The following is a 17,759-nucleotide window of genomic DNA, read 5'->3' on the forward strand; positions in this document are numbered from 1 at the left end:
GCTTAATATTTTTAGCTCCTTTCTTCTTCTTTTTTTTTCTTTCTCTCCCTCTTCTTTCTTTTTCTTTTTCAAATCCTTCTTTTCTTATGATCATTTCTAAGTATATTAATCTGTGTATATATATATATATATGTACTTTATTTAATAATTGGATCTCTTAGGTCTCACTCCTTAGACAGAAATAAATTATAGGTTTTTCATAGAAAAAGATTTGTATTTCTCATGTTCCCCACTTTTAAGCTCTAATTCAGACAATGTAACTCACCCAATCACTTTGGTTTTGGACCGGTTGTCACATCTCCATTCCATTATGATCAATCTTGTTGGTTTGTAACTTACCATATATAGCTTGTATCCTCATTAATCAAATTTTGCATCATATAGAATTCCAAGATAAAGTTAATGGAAGATTAGAAAAGTAAAGGAAAGAAAAAAAAAAATGAGGAGTACTACTTTTGATTGAATTGGGTACTACAGGGGAGGATCATAACCAAATCTTCATCCCCATTTAGTTGGATTTGGAAAACTGAATTAGAGAAAAAACAAATAAAAACTTTGTATTTTACTATCTTTTTTTTTCCTTTCGCCTTCCTTTCAGTGCTCCACTTTTCTCTGCAAATCTTATCATTTCACTTTTGGTTGCAATTTCAGGCAGCAGACCCAGCTAGAATTGCAGCATTGCAGAGTGGCAAATGTATAGGAAGACTCAAAGCTCCACACTTGCCCCATACATCGTTCTCCCTCCCTCCCCTACCACCCCCCCCCCCCCCCATTCCACCAATCTTTTCTGATTTAGATTTTTCTTTAGGTACATAAAAAGTTATCACATTAAAACATGTCAAAATTCTAGATTTTTAATAACTTTAAGTTTTTTTTGGCATTGCCTTTATTGAATTTTTACATATGCTTCATTACTGTTTCTAATGTTTATGCCAATTCATTGTCATGAAGCAATTATTTGGTAAATTTTTTAGGGCTCTCATTTTCCTTCAATGGCTCTTCTTGTCATGATGGATTTCCTTTTGATTTTTTCTTTTATCAATAACAATAATGAGCTAAAAGAAATTGGCCCTTCTTCAATTATTTTTCTCCAACACCAATGATTTTTTTTGGCCATCCAACCCCAATGATGAATGATCAAAATCTTAAAATGATATGAAAACACAATGGACATGTTCTACAAAATTAAATTGTAAATTTTAAATCTGATAAAAACTTCATGAAAAAACAGGTCAGAATTCACAGTAGTCTCAAATTTGGATTACAGTGCTGAATTCATATCATTTTAGTGACTCCAGACTTTCAAAGTCTTTAGTTGCAACTGCATACTAGAATGCAGAGCTTACCATAAAGATGCAACTATTTCCGTGCTCATATTAATAAACACATTCTTTTCTACATGTTAATTTCCAGGTAACTGTATTTATTAACTTTGCTTTTCTACCGCCAAATTCACCTAAAATAGAGCTTTTGATCTCACCTAGTACCATGAAACTGGTGAGTGATTAAATTGCTATTCCAGGCAAGTAAAAATATGAATTGGGTATAAAAAGTTATTCTTGGCAAAAATCAAACAGAGAATATGACTGAAAAGGACAAGATGGAACGAGAAAAACACCAAATCAACATTCAGACTGCAGACCTTCTAACCCCCCCCCCCCCCCCCCACTTCAATAATGTGTAAAATAAAACAGAGCACAAGATGGCCAGCCTAACAACTCCATAATGTGTAAATGCAATGGTTATTTAAGAAACATTCACAGCATCATTTTCAGTGAAAGCAGACCAAATTCAAAACAGATATGAATGCATACACTGAGGTATTGCTTCTGATCCTTTTTTCTCTTACTAAAATGGAGATTTTGTTGAGACATATCATCATGGGCAGCTCCAACCCCTGGGGTCCAAGACGTTTCTTTTGTTTTTATGCTGTGTTGGTTTGAATGTGTTTTTCTTTTTTCCCTTTTCTATCCTCTTCGACATAATTTTCAATGCTTTTAATTGGCAAAGATATCATATTTAAATTGGTCCCACCTTCCAAGATCATGTCTTTTAATGTTAAAACCATTTATCATTCATGCATGCTTAAGATTAGGGTCTGCTAACATGAAAGACTCATCTAAATTATGTATAAGATCATAACAGAAGTCAAACACTGATCTAGTATTAAATACTATATATATATATATATATATATGTATATCTATATTTGAAAAAAAGGAGAGATACAGAAGCCATAGATTGAGGGTGGTGGCAAAATTCAAGAGAAATATTATCATCCTATCTAGCTAGAATTGCAATAATTTATTTGTAATGATGCATGCTTTGAAAAAGGTTATTCATTTAGCATGGTCAAGGTTCTAGTTTTTCTTTTCTTTAATCCTTAGTCTGAGTTCCAAGTCTCCAACTAACTTCAGCCAACAAATTGTCTAGTCGGTTGGGGACATGAGAAAATGAAGGAAAAAGATTGCTTACCATGTCACCATGAAGAACAGATAGAAAGCAGTTACTGAAATTTAAGAAGGAAAATCTAAAGATCCTAATATTATTTTAAAAGGCTATTTCTAAATTTAAAAAAAAAAAAATAGAGCTCAGTGTATATGATTTAACCATATTTTCCTTCAAAATAGAAGTTTTTCAAGTCTAAATGCATCCTTCCTAGGAGCAGTTCATAGGAGAATGGCCATTAAAAAATAGATGAATCTTGCAATCTGATAGAATCAGTCATGATAATCCTTTGTTCCTTGCATATGGACTGATTTTTCAGTTTCAGATTCCCACAACTGTTTAGGCCCATCCTGGGAGAGTGTGCAAGGAAACGGAGAAACACAAATATACCAGCAAGCTCTGGGCTTGCCAATTGCAATGAACTGCTTGTTGAACTGGTTTTGAACCCAATGAAAACCTCAGAATTGTAACTTTTTATTGTAATTCATATAGCATTGTACTGATTTAAGTGCCAATTTGTTTTCCTAATTGAGGTCTATGCTGGGTTATATAGTATGTGCAATGCCCCACCACGCCAACTAACATCAATCTCATCGTCTGGTTGCAGGTTCATTTTCTTAATCATAGCTGAGAGTCCAGAGAGAAAATAGCCATAGCAAGAGCTCCTCAAGGTCACCTTAAAGCGATTACCAGTTTTGACATCGACCGCCACAACTTCTACAGATCCTTCAGCTTTATTAAGGATGTCAATCTGTTTTGATGTCAAATGTGGTTTGATGATGGTGTTAACATTGTTCTTTTGCAAGGATAATTTTCTATTACGAACTTCAGATTCATAAACTACTTTCTTGAAAGAGGCTTCCACATTATTACTACCAGAACTTGAATTAGATGATGATGCTTGAAATTTCATGTTATCTGAAGGTATTGATTACTTGGAATAGCTTTTTTGGTCACTATGTTTAATAATATATAGTAGAAAAATGGTGTTAAATTTTAATTAATATTCATGCATGCTTTGATGTTTATTCATATATTTAGGATAGCAATGGCAAGCTCATTTAGTCATTTTATTTTTCTTCTAGTAATTAACAAATATTGTTTAAGCAGGTTGCACGAGTTAAAGGGGTTTGTGGGATTTTCCTTATCGTTCGAGTTATTTGTACTCCTTTATTCATTTTTATTGCCTTTCAAAAAGATTATAATAATTAGATTTTAACCACTAATTAGTGAGAAAATAGTTTCTAGCAATTTGGGTTAGCTTAAAGAGAGTCTTCCAAGTCATAATAAGTTCAATCTGAGATTCTGCCCATTATCAATTGCTCTATCCAATGGAACGAAAAAAAGAAAGTTCATTCAATTAGAAAATGTATATATACAAAAGTACAGACAGGAAGCAAAGGACTTAGAACTTGTCATCCTCAAAAAGAGCCTCAATCTCTTCAAGGGTTTTACCTTTTGTTTCAGGCAAAAAAAAGTAGAAGAAAATGGTAGCCAATGTCATAATCCCAGCAAGAATAAAGAAAACCCCAGCAAAGGTAATCTTGTTTGCAATGGTTAGGAAGGTCATGGCCACAGCTCCACTCACCACCCTGTTTACTGATACTGCAATGCTGGTGCCTTGTGCTCGGTACTTCATTGGAAAATTTTCAGATGAATAGACCCATGTAATGGGGCCAAGCCCAATGGAAAAGAATGAAAGATCAGCACAAACAGCAATTATACTTAATACAATTGCCCAGGTAGGTTTAGGGTCATTTTCTACTAAAAATTTTGATCCCAAGCCTAAACCCATCAAAGAGCCAACCATCCCAAGAGTGCCTATAAGCAGGAGTGGTCGCCTTCCAAAACGATCTAAGAAAAGAGCAGAAACCAGAACAAAGAATGTCTTGCTAAGTCCCATGACTACTGTAATACCAAAAAGGTGTCTCTTGTTGTGGATTCCAGCAGCCTTGAACACTTCGGGACTGTAATAAACAACAGCATCATTGCCTGAAGCTTGCATGAAAAAGTTGATGCCAATGGCTGCAATAAGAATTCTACGAAGGGATCGAGATGGCCTTAACAATAACTCCTCCCAAACACCTTTAACACTAAATTGGCTACCCAAATTTGAAGCAGCTGTTTTCATTTCTTTAAGTCTTAACTCAGCTTCCTCATTTGAGTCCGATGTTTTTAGCAGAATCTTATTTGCTTCATCGAAGCGGCCTTTCATGACAAGCCACCTAGGAGACTCCGGCATCACCAAGACACCTAAACCAATGGCAATTGCTGGCAATCCTGCTAATCCAAGCATTATTCTCCAATTTATATGATTTGAAAGACCAGCTAAAAAATAGTTAGATAGGTAACCAAATAGAATTCCTATAGTTATGAAAAGTTCAGGAAGTGATGAGAGAAATCCTCGACTTGTAGATGGGGAAAGCTCTGTAGTGTAAACTGGACCTATCATAAGGGAGTAACCAACGCCAATACCAGCAATCACTCTCCCAGCCATCAAGAATGCATAAGACGGTGCAAATCCCATTAGAACTGCACCAATGAAAAAGGTTGCTACTGCTAACACTATGGTAAAACGTCGACCAATCAAATCAGATGTTCTCCCAGCAAGGAGCGAGCCAAACAATGAACATACATTCAAGGAACTAACCAATAGCTCTACTTCAATTGTTGAAATGTGGATGTTTTCCCTGATGAAAATGATTGCGCCACTCATCACACCAATATCTAAACATATCAAACTAACAATGATCAGAAAAAAGGTAAGTTAATTAAGCCTACAAATGATTCAAATTAAATACAATGAAACAAACGCTCACCATATCCGAGTAGGATTGAGGTTGTGGAAGCCAGTAGAGCAGCTGCAAACGCATATTTGTTTAGGCAAGACTTTCTAGGACCAGGGACTTCATGGGATGAAATGTTCTCCAAGGAATCCATATATCAGAATCAGGGAGATGACTGTATTAGGATTGTTTTTCTACACCTCTAAATATGCCAGATAAATGACTCAATGTTTTTCTTGACAATGCTTTTCTCAATTTACTTGGCGATGCTTAATATTAGGAATGATTTTGGAAATGGAAAGTGTTTTTGACTAATGGATGATGGACCCGTCATTGCTACTTGTAGAATATACAAGGCGACATTGTCTGAGTTGGTGTCACACTACAGTCACCTCAATGTTTATCAATTTGCTGAAACAAAGTTGGAATGTTATCCTACTTCTTAACCATACACTTCTGCCTCTCCTATTTTTACTCTTGTTGTTTTGCTTGAGGGCTTATCCCTTTTATCTCTCCCTGTTTGTTGTTCTTGTAGTTAAATTTGATTAGATAACTTTTTTTTTTTAATCTTTTGCTATATTTAGCACACAATAAACAAAGTCTTCTGATCACCAATTTTCTGATTTTATATAATAAAAATACTTTATATATGGCTTATGAGTTATTTAATCTCACAATTTAACTCCCCAAGTAAGATTAAGATGGTGACATATATCTTTTTTTTAATTAACTTTTTATTTTTTTTTAAATATACATTAAGAGACATATATTACCATCTTACTTCGTTTACGGAATTAAAAAATTCAAATGTTAGTGTATTTGATAATTTTTCTTTTGATATACTGTCAATGAGTTTTTTTATTCCATATGCAGGATTAAAAGAACATATTTTGCTTTTTTAAAATTTTTTTTATGTTTAATATACATTAAGGAATATATGTTATTTTGCTAATTTAAAATTTAAAAATTCTATTTATAAATGATTTTTTAAATTCTAAATATATTTTCAAAAATTAAAATCATGGAGTGAATTAAATATAATTAACTAACCTTTTTAATCCGTACAATGCACGAGAAATTTTATTAAAATTTTCATAATTTTAAAATTATTTTTTAATTATTGATCTAATATAAAACCATACATTTATAAATGCTAAATTACAATTAAATGATAATTTATATATAATATATTATAAATTATATTGTTTCTCTAAAAAGAAATCTAAATTTTTGTAAATTTTCAAGAATTATAAAAATCCTTTCTTTTTTATAAAAAAATATTTTCTTTAGTTCATTTGCTAAATACTAAAAATTTTGCTACTATTTTTTTCTTGTTTGATAAAAAATCAAGAATCAATATTTAAATAGTTAAGATTAATAATTATTTTTATCATAGTGTTGATTGGGTGTGTATATATATTTGATTAAACAACAAATCTCAATTATTAATTTGGTCATAACCATCTATTTTTTATTAGTTCTTATTTTTTACATACTTTAAGTAATTATTACACAAATAGATTGGACTAACAATTATTTTTATATATGACATCAAAATAAAGTTATTTTTTAGATAAAAGGAAAACAATAATTTTTTATGTTATGTTTAAAAACTTTTTTTTTGAAATTTTTTTATCTTTAATCATTTTTAACATAATTTATAATTTTTTTGTGGGTTAGATATGGTAGTGATCATCATTCTTCTCATACAATCTATTATAGACAAAGAAATTTAATAATAAAAAATATAACAAAAGGAAATAGAGAATATAAGTTTATATATTAATTTGTCGAAATTAAAGCTATACAATAATAAGAGTAAATATGTTAATAAATTAACAGAGAATAAAAACATTGAAGAAATGAATAAAACAAAAAAATATAATACAAAAAGTTAATTATAATTGATCTAAGCAAAATTTAAAAAATTTATGGACTAAAGAGAAACAAACAAATTAACCAAATATATAATATACAAATATTTGAATTAGCCCATAAATAAAATATTATATTTGTTTTCAAAACAAAAACATATTTTTATTTAACTTTTTTATCAGCATTCAAATGTCTCATATTTTTATATAAAGATATAAGCTTTTACTACTTTAAAAATACATGCTTTCTAGTCAATAATTCGTTAACTTATCTAAAAATATTAAATTTAAATAATCTATTAAATGATTTTCAATATTTGATAGATTTTGATTTGATTTTAGATAATTATATGAAAATATTAAATTTAAATAATTTATTAAATAGAATTATGTGATAGAAAATAAAATTATATTAAGTATACATATTAGAAACTATCATTAAATTTAAAAAGAAAAGATAAATTATGATTTAATATATTTGAATTCAAATTTTATGCAAAAATTTCAATCTCAGATTGATTTTGATTTCAATTCAAATAATTATCCAAAATATTTAATTTAAATAATTTATTAAAAAATTATTTGATAAATAAAATAATATAATTATTATCCTATGTGTCATTAAAAGAGATTATTCACCTAAGCATCTACATAACTAATTTTTATGATATAACTTTGTATGTTGTAATATAATATATATATATATATATATATTTACTTGTGCCATGAACAAAATTTTTTATTATATTTTTTATAATTTAAAATTTTAATTTATATTAATTTTAAATTATATATAGATAAATAAAAATATTCATAATCATTTATAACTTGCAGTGTAAAATTACAAAATTTGTGTATATATAAATTATTATGAATGAATCCAAATAAGCATTATGAAAGTTTTGAATTATAAAAATAAAATTACATACAAACCTTAACAAAAAAGTTAATCTCTAGTTTACAATTACATACACTTTTAAAAGTATATATTATTTTAGTATAAAAATTAAGATTTACACATGTGATATATCATAAAAGATTTTTTTACATTTGAATTTGAAACTTTGTAATGCCAAATTTTTATGACGAATAACTTATTACTCTATCTTTTATAAAGAATAAAATATCAATTATGAGAAAAAATCATAAATATATATTTGATAATTATTTAATTTCAAATTTTTTTAAATTTTTAAAAGTGTAGTTTATCCAAGTTTAATTTTAAATTAAGATTAATAAGTTAGTATAATTTTAAATATAGATATATGTGTAATTTTAAATTGAGATAAAATATCTTTTTTTTTTATTTTAAATCATAGAAAAATAAAGACAAAAAGATTATTAAATAACAATGATTTAACCACAAATTTTATCTATTTAAATTTATATGAACATTGATTTAGATGGTGTGTGATTTTTTATAATTAGTAAGATTTAATGATTTAACTTTTAAAAATTACTTAAAATTTGTATTTCATATAAATGAATAAAAGTAAGATATGAGATATGTTTTTTCAAGTTTAAATTAAGATACAATTTATATAATTTGAAAGAATTTGATAAATGTAAATTTTGAAACTTTAAAATTTCTAAAAATTAAATAATTAATTGAATAAAATTATTTAAAACTATCATATATATCAATAATATAAGTTGCTACCTAAGCGTCCACGAAAGTAAATTTTATTAAATTTTTATGTATATTGTAATAAAATATTATATATGATTAGATTAGTAAGTGATAGGATAATACATATTTTTCTTTTAAAAAAATTTGATAATTTAGTTAAAATAAGTTACATTTTATTCAATTATCATCTCAACCAAGGACTCTTGGCATAAATCTATGATAGGATAATGTATGGTGATTCAAATGGTAACCATATATTAAGGTTGAATTTTATAAGTTTAACAAGTTATCTTCTACTTTGTTAATTATGAAGAATTAATTTAAACATTATCAACATTTATTTTATTTGATTTACATAAAAGATTTTAAATTTAATAAAAATATAATAAATTATTTCAATTAGTAACAATATTATTATTATTATTATTCCACTGGTTAAAATTTCAAAAATTTTAAGAGATGTAAAATCTTACATGACTTAAATAAAAACTCTAATCAAGCCAAACAAACCTTATATTCTCACGACTTAACTCTCAGCAATATTAATTTACATTCCCAAAACCCAAAAATAATAATAAAAAACTTTTAAACGCTGTCGTTGAAAGATGGAAACGGACAAAAAGGTCGTTGTCATTTAACATAAAAATCTTTGAAAATGAATTGACACTTGGCAGACGACATTAAAGAACAGAAAATTTCCTGTACTTATTACTTGTAGATATAGAACGATATATACAATATTTTCGCGGCAAAACTTAACGGGTCCGATGCACTTAATATGTTCGAAGAAAATCCTGTAAGAACTAAATCACTAGAAAGGTTAAAAAAAATGATCCCGAAGCCATTTCGCGTGTTGACCAAAGGCGCTGCTATAATTTTTGGAGGATATCTGACTCTTAATCTTGTTGCTACTGTTTCCGTTGGTGCACTTCGCTCTTTAGCTGAAAAGAAACGGGTAAAAGACAATCTGACAAGACCCTCTCTTTTCTTGCTTTCTTTTCTTTTTCTGATGTTTTGCAAGAGTGAAAATTTTCAATTTTATTTTACTCTATACGTTTTGTAGAAAAAGCTTGCCTTGCCTTGTGGGGTTTGTAATGGGAAAGGATTTTACATATGTAAGCTGTGCAACGGAAATGCTACGATAAAGTGGTCACCTTTGTACGATCCTATTCATATTAACCCTTGTGTTTGCCCTACTTGTGATGGTAACAGGTAGTCTTCTTTTTCTTTTTTTTTTTTGTTTCTTTCCCATTCAAAAATTGGTTCATGGAGAGGCTTTCTGTTGGTTTTGATGGTCTCTCTAATGGGATTATTGCAGGGTGCAGCGTTGCCTAAACTGTCTTGGTAAAGGTTATAGTTGACTGCTTGACTTGTAAGAGTTTCAATTCTGATTGCTTTATATTTCTGCATTCCATTTTGTAATTAATCTATTTTCTTCTATGTACTGGAGCCGTATTCTTGCTACTTGATAATCTATGTATACTATTACACTATTTTTATGGCATGATTGCATACTAACTAGTTGTTGGTTTTTTCAATTAAATGCTGAATAATTATCTTCCGGTAACTGTTGCAAATTTTGTGCACTTAAAAATGGATCACACTGAAGAATTTTATTTCAGGACATAGTCGATGTGTTTAGGTTTATTAAGTTGAAATTGCATAAGTTATTGATGAAGTACTATTTGCATAATAATCATGGTCAGGATATTGCTAATGAAACTTCCAAGATAAGGTAGTTCGTTTGCAATAGGTCAAGCAATGTTTTCTTGACATTAAATAAACTACACAAACTTATATGACTTGCAGCTTTAAGGACTATGGTAGTTGCGTAACTAACAGATCGTAAAATCCAGAATTGTTAGGGGTTTTTTTTGGGTGCAGGGGTGTGGAGTTGGGTTAGGGTTGTGTTGGTGCACATTTTGTTGTATCCAGGAAAAAAAAATTGCTGTTAGCACATGGGTACCTGGAGTCTATCATTGGGAATCAATGAGCTGAAGTATTTGATTCATACGTGTCTTCTCTAATCTAAAAGTCCCAGAATGTTTCTCTGTTCCATTTTTCTTTGAACTCTTCTTGTCCTTTCAGTGAAAAAGACCTCTGCTAGTCCTGTAGTCCTGACCACTTACAGAGAGTTTTCATTGGAATTTCTTGCCCGCCAACCAACTTTCCTTTGTTGTGTACCCTAGTCATTCACACTATTGTAAATCAGATTCATGTAAACTTGAAGATATCAAACCAGTAATGAGCAAAGGCTTCATGAATCATGAAATTTTAAAACACCTTGAATTTCAAGTCTCTTCATGATCTGAAGATAAACTGCAATAAAAGCACACCTTCTTGTATAGACGTTTGGCAATCAAAAAATCAAGAAGCCATCTCGCAATGTAATAAATTGTACCAAATCTCTATAAAAATGATTCTTAAAAAAAATATTCCTGTATCTTTTGGGTTGGCTATCATCTATCATGAACTTTGTGTTAACTGAAAATAAATGAACTTAGTCATTGAATCCTTATAGTTCTTTTTATTTCTTTTCACAGATGATTGATATTCAAAATTTTGATTTACTGTTTTATATGATTGTTTCTTCAATATGATCAATGAAATTAACTGCTGCTACCTGATGTTGCTGTTAACTAGAAGCTAGAAAATTGCAATAGAATTACGAGTTCAGCAAGCTGTTGCCATGACCCTAGTTTGCAAGAACCTTCTATTCTTTCACTGCATCTGCTTTAAATGTTTGCTAAGTTGATGTGATTTACAACACAATTTAATTTGCAAATCCTTTTTTCAGATAGGAAAGTGGGTAGGTGCTGGGAACTCCAAAATTTTTCCTTGAAATTTCTAGATTGCTTTCTTGATGGCATAAGTTATAATTTGATCAATAGCTCCTTCAAATGGAGTAATTCCCTCAGTGAATTTGTTGTAAGAGGAATTTCACTCCATAATTAGGAAGCAATCTATATAGAATTTACCCATGGAGCTAAGGAGATTTCTGCTAGTATATGATGACAAGAAAAGTAGCAATCTCTTCTCAAATTGGGTTCTCAAAAGTAAAGAAATTACACATTGCACTTGGCATAGGTGCAACTTGACCAGTCTATTGTATTTACTCTACATGTCCATGGCTTCATTAAAGTTCAAGTGGTAATAATGTAATTTTGGGTAAAGCTTTTTGATTGTGGATTTGTGCCGTGGAGCTTGATTTTATTTAGAACACAAAAAAAAAAAAAAAAGGTCAAGATTTGCCAAAGAGAAATACTCTCTGGTTAGTTACACAATTGTTCATGAAATGAAACAGAAGAGCTGGAAATTAGGTACCAAAGCTGAGTATTGCTGTTTCAAAGGCAAAAAAAGAATCAAGGTCAGTTGATAGGTGACTCGTAAGATCAAATTTTGGATGGAATCGCTTTCCAATTAAGAAATTAGTGGTGGCAAACATAAAATTCTCATGTATTTTCCTTTTAATAAAAAAAAAAAAAAACTCATGGGAGCTTTAGGCTTTGGGGACAAACCCTTACCACAACTTATTCTATGTTAGAGGAATACAGAGTAGGATGATAGTGGCAGATAATGATGCCAAAATTTTGGTATGGAATGGGACATCTTAAAAGTATTAAAACCTAACTCAACTGAGAACCAATGTTTAATGTTAATTAGTGCGTGAAGTCCGGCGTCGCATGATTTATTACAATAATTTTTAATATTTTATTGAATCGAAAGCTTATTGATGGGAAATGGAAGTTTAAAAAACCCAGTGAAGGTAATTCTGTTAAGCACAAAAAAGAGAGCAACTAGGTATACTGTTTCTTCTTCAAATGTATTGCAATGCTTTCTAGTTTACACAAAGATAGTGGCAACAATGACCTTCCTAAGTTCAAGCTAAAACAATAAAGTTGAAGTTATGAATTTTGACGTAATCATTTTCTTAAAAGCGTTGATGAAAAAGAACAATGCTACTCACCTGAAATATCTTGAAAACACGTGAGAATACATTTTTTTCATCAAAATAACTTCTCTTGATAAGCAGGCATTCATCAATTGCTTTTTGCTAGCTCCATATCTGATATTTCCCTCAACGTCACATTCCCCATCATGGCTCTTTTTCTCTCTTGCATGGGTAAGTTTTGACTAAGGATGGGAGAATATATATCTATATCAATGGTCTAATCTCACTTCATGAATCAATAACAAATTAAAATTAACCAAATATAATGAATTTTCTCTATTAAACCAAGATATCAATTGAAATTAATGAAATATGTCATATATAAGACACAAATTCAAAAAAATAATACTAATTGGATTTCTTTTTGGCATATTGTTTATATGTGATGGGAGAATGTCTAATCTAATAAATATTCATTTATTTAATATTAAAATTTTATTCTATCGATAAACATGACATAAATTTCACATTAAAAATTATATGGTCATATGAAATGTTAAACAATTCTTAATAAACAGATTACTACTCACTTAATTATCTTTCGAATTAAAATAAAAAATTTATTCTTTTATTTTATTAAATTTATAATTAATTAGATCTCACAAACATAAAAATAGAAAAAGGAGAGCTAATAGAAAGTAACCGAAACAAAAAACTTAAGTATCAACACTACATACCGCACTTCTAAGCATTAACCAGACCTTAAAGGCCCAATCTTCCAATTTCTTGCATCATTCAACTTCACTACATACAAAATAATACATTTATCAATCCATTTACGTCCATAAAAAGGTAAAAAAATGTCATCTTATAAAAAATAGCAGTAATTATTGCATTTTCAACCAAATTAACAGATTCATATTTCATAATCGCAAGCATAATAGTTGCTTTCTCCACCACCTTTGTCTCTTCCTCAGACTTCTCACCTCAGCAAATGTTCTTGGATTACTTGATCCTTTTTTGTTGGGTCTTTTTTTTATACTATCATGTTGGTTTGCTTTACTTCATAACTTGGCATTTCTCTTTCTACTTTGAACTTTCTTTTATCTCCTTGCAAAGAAAAAAAAAAAAACCAATAATCAAATAAAATACACAACAATTTGTAAAAAAAAATCTTATTCCAACTATTATACATTCAATCCAACTACTATAAAAGTTAGAAAAAAATACCAAACCAACGTGAACAAATCCTTCAAGGAGCTTACATTAAATCAAAACAGTAACAAACTTTTAACAATTCCTGTGAAAAAAACGAAATACTTATCAAATTAAAGTTCCAATAACATAAAAAAAAAAAAAAAAACTCACTAAAACAAATTTTACCGTATATACAAACACAACCAAAAATTAAAAAAAAAAAACAACAAATTTTTTATATGAAAAACTTCACCGAAAATAAAAAACTTAAAAATTTTATCACTCATCAAAATAAAAACACATTCATTGAAAAAAAAACTTGAAATTTTTGAATAAATAAAGAATACAAAACCCCTCATAGCAAAAAAAGTTTTAACAAAATAAAATCCACAATGTTTTCAAACCCAAAAACAAAGAAACACAGTGCAAAAAAAAATGCAGAAAGGAGAAAAAAATGAATAAACGGTGTCGAAGATGGTAGCTATGCAAAAAAAAAAAAAAATCCAAAAGAAGTAAAAATGAACAGTAAAAACCAGATAAAAAACTTCTTGCAAACGAAGAAAAAATGATGAAAAACTAAACAAAAAATTGAAACACGTGGCAACCCAACGATCCGTCGAAATTCTTTTATATATAATAGTATAAATTTTCAATTCACACTTGTCATAACGGTTTTGAGATCATCAAACATATATAAGTTTAAAAAATCAAAATAAATGAGGGGAGTCGTCACCAATCTCTTATTAGAGTGTGATTAGTCACAAAAAAATTTATTTTTTTAATAAAATTATAAAAACGAGTTTAAAGTTTATTAAAAAAATAAATTTTGATCTATGAAAAATCAGATTAGATTCGAGAGTCGGTTATGTGTGGGAAACGATTAACACCCCCACAACACCCATAAATTGGTACTATTTAATTACGAACTATTTTCGTTGTTGGATAAAAATGGTTTTGACTTGAAATTTAATACTAATTTCTTTCGTTTTTTAAAAATATTTTTGCTAAAATTTTTATTTAGAAATATTAAAAAAATCTTTAAATTAAAAAATTATTTTAAAATTCTTCAAGCAAAATTTAAAATAACTCTTTTCGCTTAAGATTTAATACAATAATCCTTAAAATGAAATAACATTATTTATAAAAAATTATTGGTGACTCTCCAACATCTAGGCAGAATACTAAGAATTATTTCTTTCAGAATGTTTTTTTTTATTTTGTAATATCACACATTTTTTTAAAAAGTATTATTCTTTTTTTTATTATAAAATATTTTATCACTAAGTAGTAAATAAAAATTAAAGACAGAATAATGCAAATAATTACTGATAATAACATGCTAACGTATGTATGTCAATGAATGTTATGTAAGATGAAATACAATTTAAAAGTTAAATTTTTAAATATAATGAGACCACCCCGACTCTCCAACATTTATGCAGAGCTTAGGTGTCACTGTTTATATTTAAGATCACAATTTACTATTATACTTTTTATTTATTAATCTTATTATTAATGCGAATTAAAAAATCGTGTGAAAAGATTTAACGAAGTAAAATTTTCTAAATACCCTATCATCTAGGCGTCATTCGAGAACAAATTGTTTCAAATGAAATTTTCACACGTGTCCTTAGGATTTTTAAGATTTTTGATTTTATGAGATTTTGGATTTTAGGGGTTTTAAAAACCTAATATTTTGAAAATTAAAAATTAGTGTTTAAGGTTTCGTTTTTAAAAAAATGCGAACATCTTTAAAAATCCTCAACATCTAGGCAAATTTTCGAAGCAAGTTCGATTTTAATGATTTTAAAAATTAATTAAAAATTTCTTATATATATTTTTATGAAAATTTATTAATAATAATTCTCCAACATTTAAGTGAAATTATTTCTTAAAAAAAATATTTTTTTTATTCCTTCCAACATCTAGGCAGAAAAAAAAAATAATAAATATTTTTTTGAGCATTTTTAATATATATATTTAATTATTATTTATTTTCAATTTTATTATTATTAAAATAATTAAACATTTATTCTAACAAATTTAAGAACTTATCATGCATAAATATATAAAAATACTTAAAATAACGAAAATAATAATATATATTAAAAAATTAGAAAATAAAAAAAAAATTTTTACCTGAACCAGACCAGTCAACGACGTTTCAGTTGGACCGAAAAGAGGTTGGCTCGACGTGCGGTTCGGTTGAACGGTTTACGATTCGATCTGGTTCAAATCGATTTAATTGGACCGATCAGCAGCTGTTGGAAGAGCGGATCCACGGGTCAGGTTGCACGAATCCCGGTTCGAATCCGGGTCAACGTGCGGATCCTACTTAGTCGAAACGACGTGGTTTTGCTCCTTAGTCTTTTATATATAACTGAAAAAAGATTTTTTGTTCATTCTTTTTGTTTTTCAAAAAAAAAAAGGAAAAGAGAGCTCTAGGGAGAGCTCGTCTTCCTGTCGTCGGACCATCGCATCTCCCGCCGCCTGGGTCGTCGTTGGCGGTCGCTGTCGGTGGTTTTTGATCGCCAAAAAATGCAAAAATTATTTTGGTAGCTCTCTTCAACGCTTTTTTTCCAGATCTGACTTTTTTTTCGCTAGAAACAGTCCCGATCATCGTAGATCGGGGCTTGAAGTTTTCTGCCTTTTTTTTTGTTTTGTTTTGTTAAAACAAAAACTTATATATTTTTTTTATTTTTACAGGAAGCTCAGCGCTAAGGTTCCTTCCTACGGGGAGGACTGTTTGTCTCTTTTTTTGTTTCTGTTTTTGTGTTTCTGTTTTCGTAGTTAGTGTGGGTTGAAGGATTTTTTTTTTTTGTCTAGATATCCGAGAGGGTGTTGTGGGCAGTGTGTCTGGAGGTGAAGAACTGTCCGGAAGATTTCAAGAGGGGATGTCCGAGAGAGCCCTTGAAGGGGGAAAGGTTGGGGATTTTTATGGAGCTTCAAACAGGGGGATAGATGGTGGTCGTAGGCGTGGTAGGGTGACTGTCTGGTCTGGTGGCTGGATAAGGGGCTGGTCAAAGGGCTGTAGGGTGGCTGGTCGAAGGCGGCAGTAATGCCAACCATCCTACTTTTTATTTTATTATTTTGTTTTTTTATTTTTTATAATAATTAATAATTATTTTTTAAAATTATTATTATTATTATTAAAATTATTAATATTATACTGAAATAAAAATAATAAACACAGATAAAATCGATGTCTATAACACTTAATGGTTATGGTTGCTTTGCTGTAAAATTGTGTGGAACCAATTTGCCTGGATGCTCCTATGCTCCATTTCAATCATATTCAAAATGGTGGGGAGCTTTTGCTTTCTCAAGCATCTATCATAGAATATAACTCCAAACCAATTAAAGTGAATAAAATGGGAGCAGGCAAAGACAAATAATAGAGAGAACAAGATAAGGTCCTTTTCTGGCAAAAAAAAAAAAGTCCACTCCATTTAAATTCTTAAAAGGAAAAAAAAAAAAAAAAGAAAAAGGAAGGACTAGTTCATTCCTTTCCTTTCTTGGTGATATTTGGGAAGTCAGATGCCAAGCATCAAGTGGGGCAGGCTGCATCATACTATAATAGGTTGGGGCCCATCCCAAACTCCCTGTTTCATCAAACAGCATCAAGGTACGGAGGCACCAAGCATTCCCAACGTAAGACAGGACACGCATTATGTGATGATTTTACCGGACTTTGTGACGCCAATCCTATGGTTCTGATGTTGGTCCTATAAACACCACAGAACACTCAATAATTCTGGGTGCTCAGCTATCAACTGTCAAGGTTGAGTTGCTATCTTGCGCCTTGATGTAACATGTCAATCTTAAAGTGCGTATCCGAATGAACATGTGGAGTATTCTATTTCTTAAAAAATACATATTCCCCGAATTCGACTGCATGTCTGATTTCGTTCTTGAATTAATCAATTTTTTTA

The 17,759-nt window shown here is 29.5% G+C and overlaps 2 protein-coding genes across 3 annotated transcripts; one reads left to right on the forward strand and one right to left on the reverse strand.

The window, feature by feature from the left end:
- Window positions 1-3,737: 3,737 nt before the first annotated feature.
- On the reverse strand, window positions 3,738-5,429 carry LOC111284422 (polyol transporter 5-like). The gene is made up of 2 exons (XM_022873088.2): window positions 5,268-5,429; window positions 3,738-5,175 (listed from the first exon to the last, which is right to left on the reverse strand). The coding sequence occupies exons 1-2, from the start codon at window positions 5,386-5,388 to the stop codon at window positions 3,854-3,856; spliced, it is 1,443 nt and encodes a 480-aa protein (XP_022728823.2). The 5' UTR covers window positions 5,389-5,429; the 3' UTR covers window positions 3,738-3,853.
- A 4,003-nt stretch (window positions 5,430-9,432) lies between these two features.
- On the forward strand, window positions 9,433-11,980 carry LOC111285527 (protein BUNDLE SHEATH DEFECTIVE 2, chloroplastic-like). Of its 2 annotated transcripts, XM_022875011.2 has the most exons (4): window positions 9,433-9,693; window positions 9,802-9,950; window positions 10,057-10,110; window positions 11,536-11,980. In XM_022875011.2, the coding sequence occupies exons 1-3, from the start codon at window positions 9,517-9,519 to the stop codon at window positions 10,097-10,099; spliced, it is 369 nt and encodes a 122-aa protein (XP_022730746.2). In that variant the 5' UTR covers window positions 9,433-9,516; the 3' UTR covers window positions 10,100-10,110; window positions 11,536-11,980. The 2 variants fall into 2 exon arrangements, with proteins under 2 accessions (XP_022730746.2, XP_089618713.1); XM_089762587.1 differs by lacking the exon at window positions 11,536-11,980 and having other exon boundaries at window positions 9,435-9,693; window positions 10,057-10,237.
- The last annotated feature ends 5,779 nt before the right edge of the window (window positions 11,981-17,759 follow it).

This window comes from Durio zibethinus, chromosome 6, assembly GCF_047325235.1.
Source record: "Durio zibethinus cultivar Kanyao isolate XHJ-2024 chromosome 6, ASM4732523v1, whole genome shotgun sequence".
NCBI lineage: Eukaryota > Viridiplantae > Streptophyta > Magnoliopsida > Malvales > Malvaceae > Durio > Durio zibethinus.

Excerpts from the sequence above, each read along its gene's own strand:
- LOC111285527 (XM_022875011.2), top strand. The coding sequence starts at position 9,517 with ATGTTCGAAGAAAATCCTGTAAGAACTAAATCACTAGAAAGGTTAAAA. Across the intron at positions 9,694-9,801 it reads CTTTAGCTGAAAAGAAACGG|AAAAAGCTTGCCTTGCCTTG; the intron begins GTAAAAGACAAT and ends TACGTTTTGTAG. Across the intron at positions 9,951-10,056 it reads CCTACTTGTGATGGTAACAG|GGTGCAGCGTTGCCTAAACT; the intron begins GTAGTCTTCTTT and ends GGATTATTGCAG.
- LOC111284422 (XM_022873088.2), bottom strand. The coding sequence starts at position 5,388 with ATGGATTCCTTGGAGAACATTTCATCCCATGAAGTCCCTGGTCCTAGA. Across the intron at positions 5,176-5,267 it reads CTCAATCCTACTCGGATATG|ATATTGGTGTGATGAGTGGC; the intron begins GTGAGCGTTTGT and ends TGATATGTTTAG.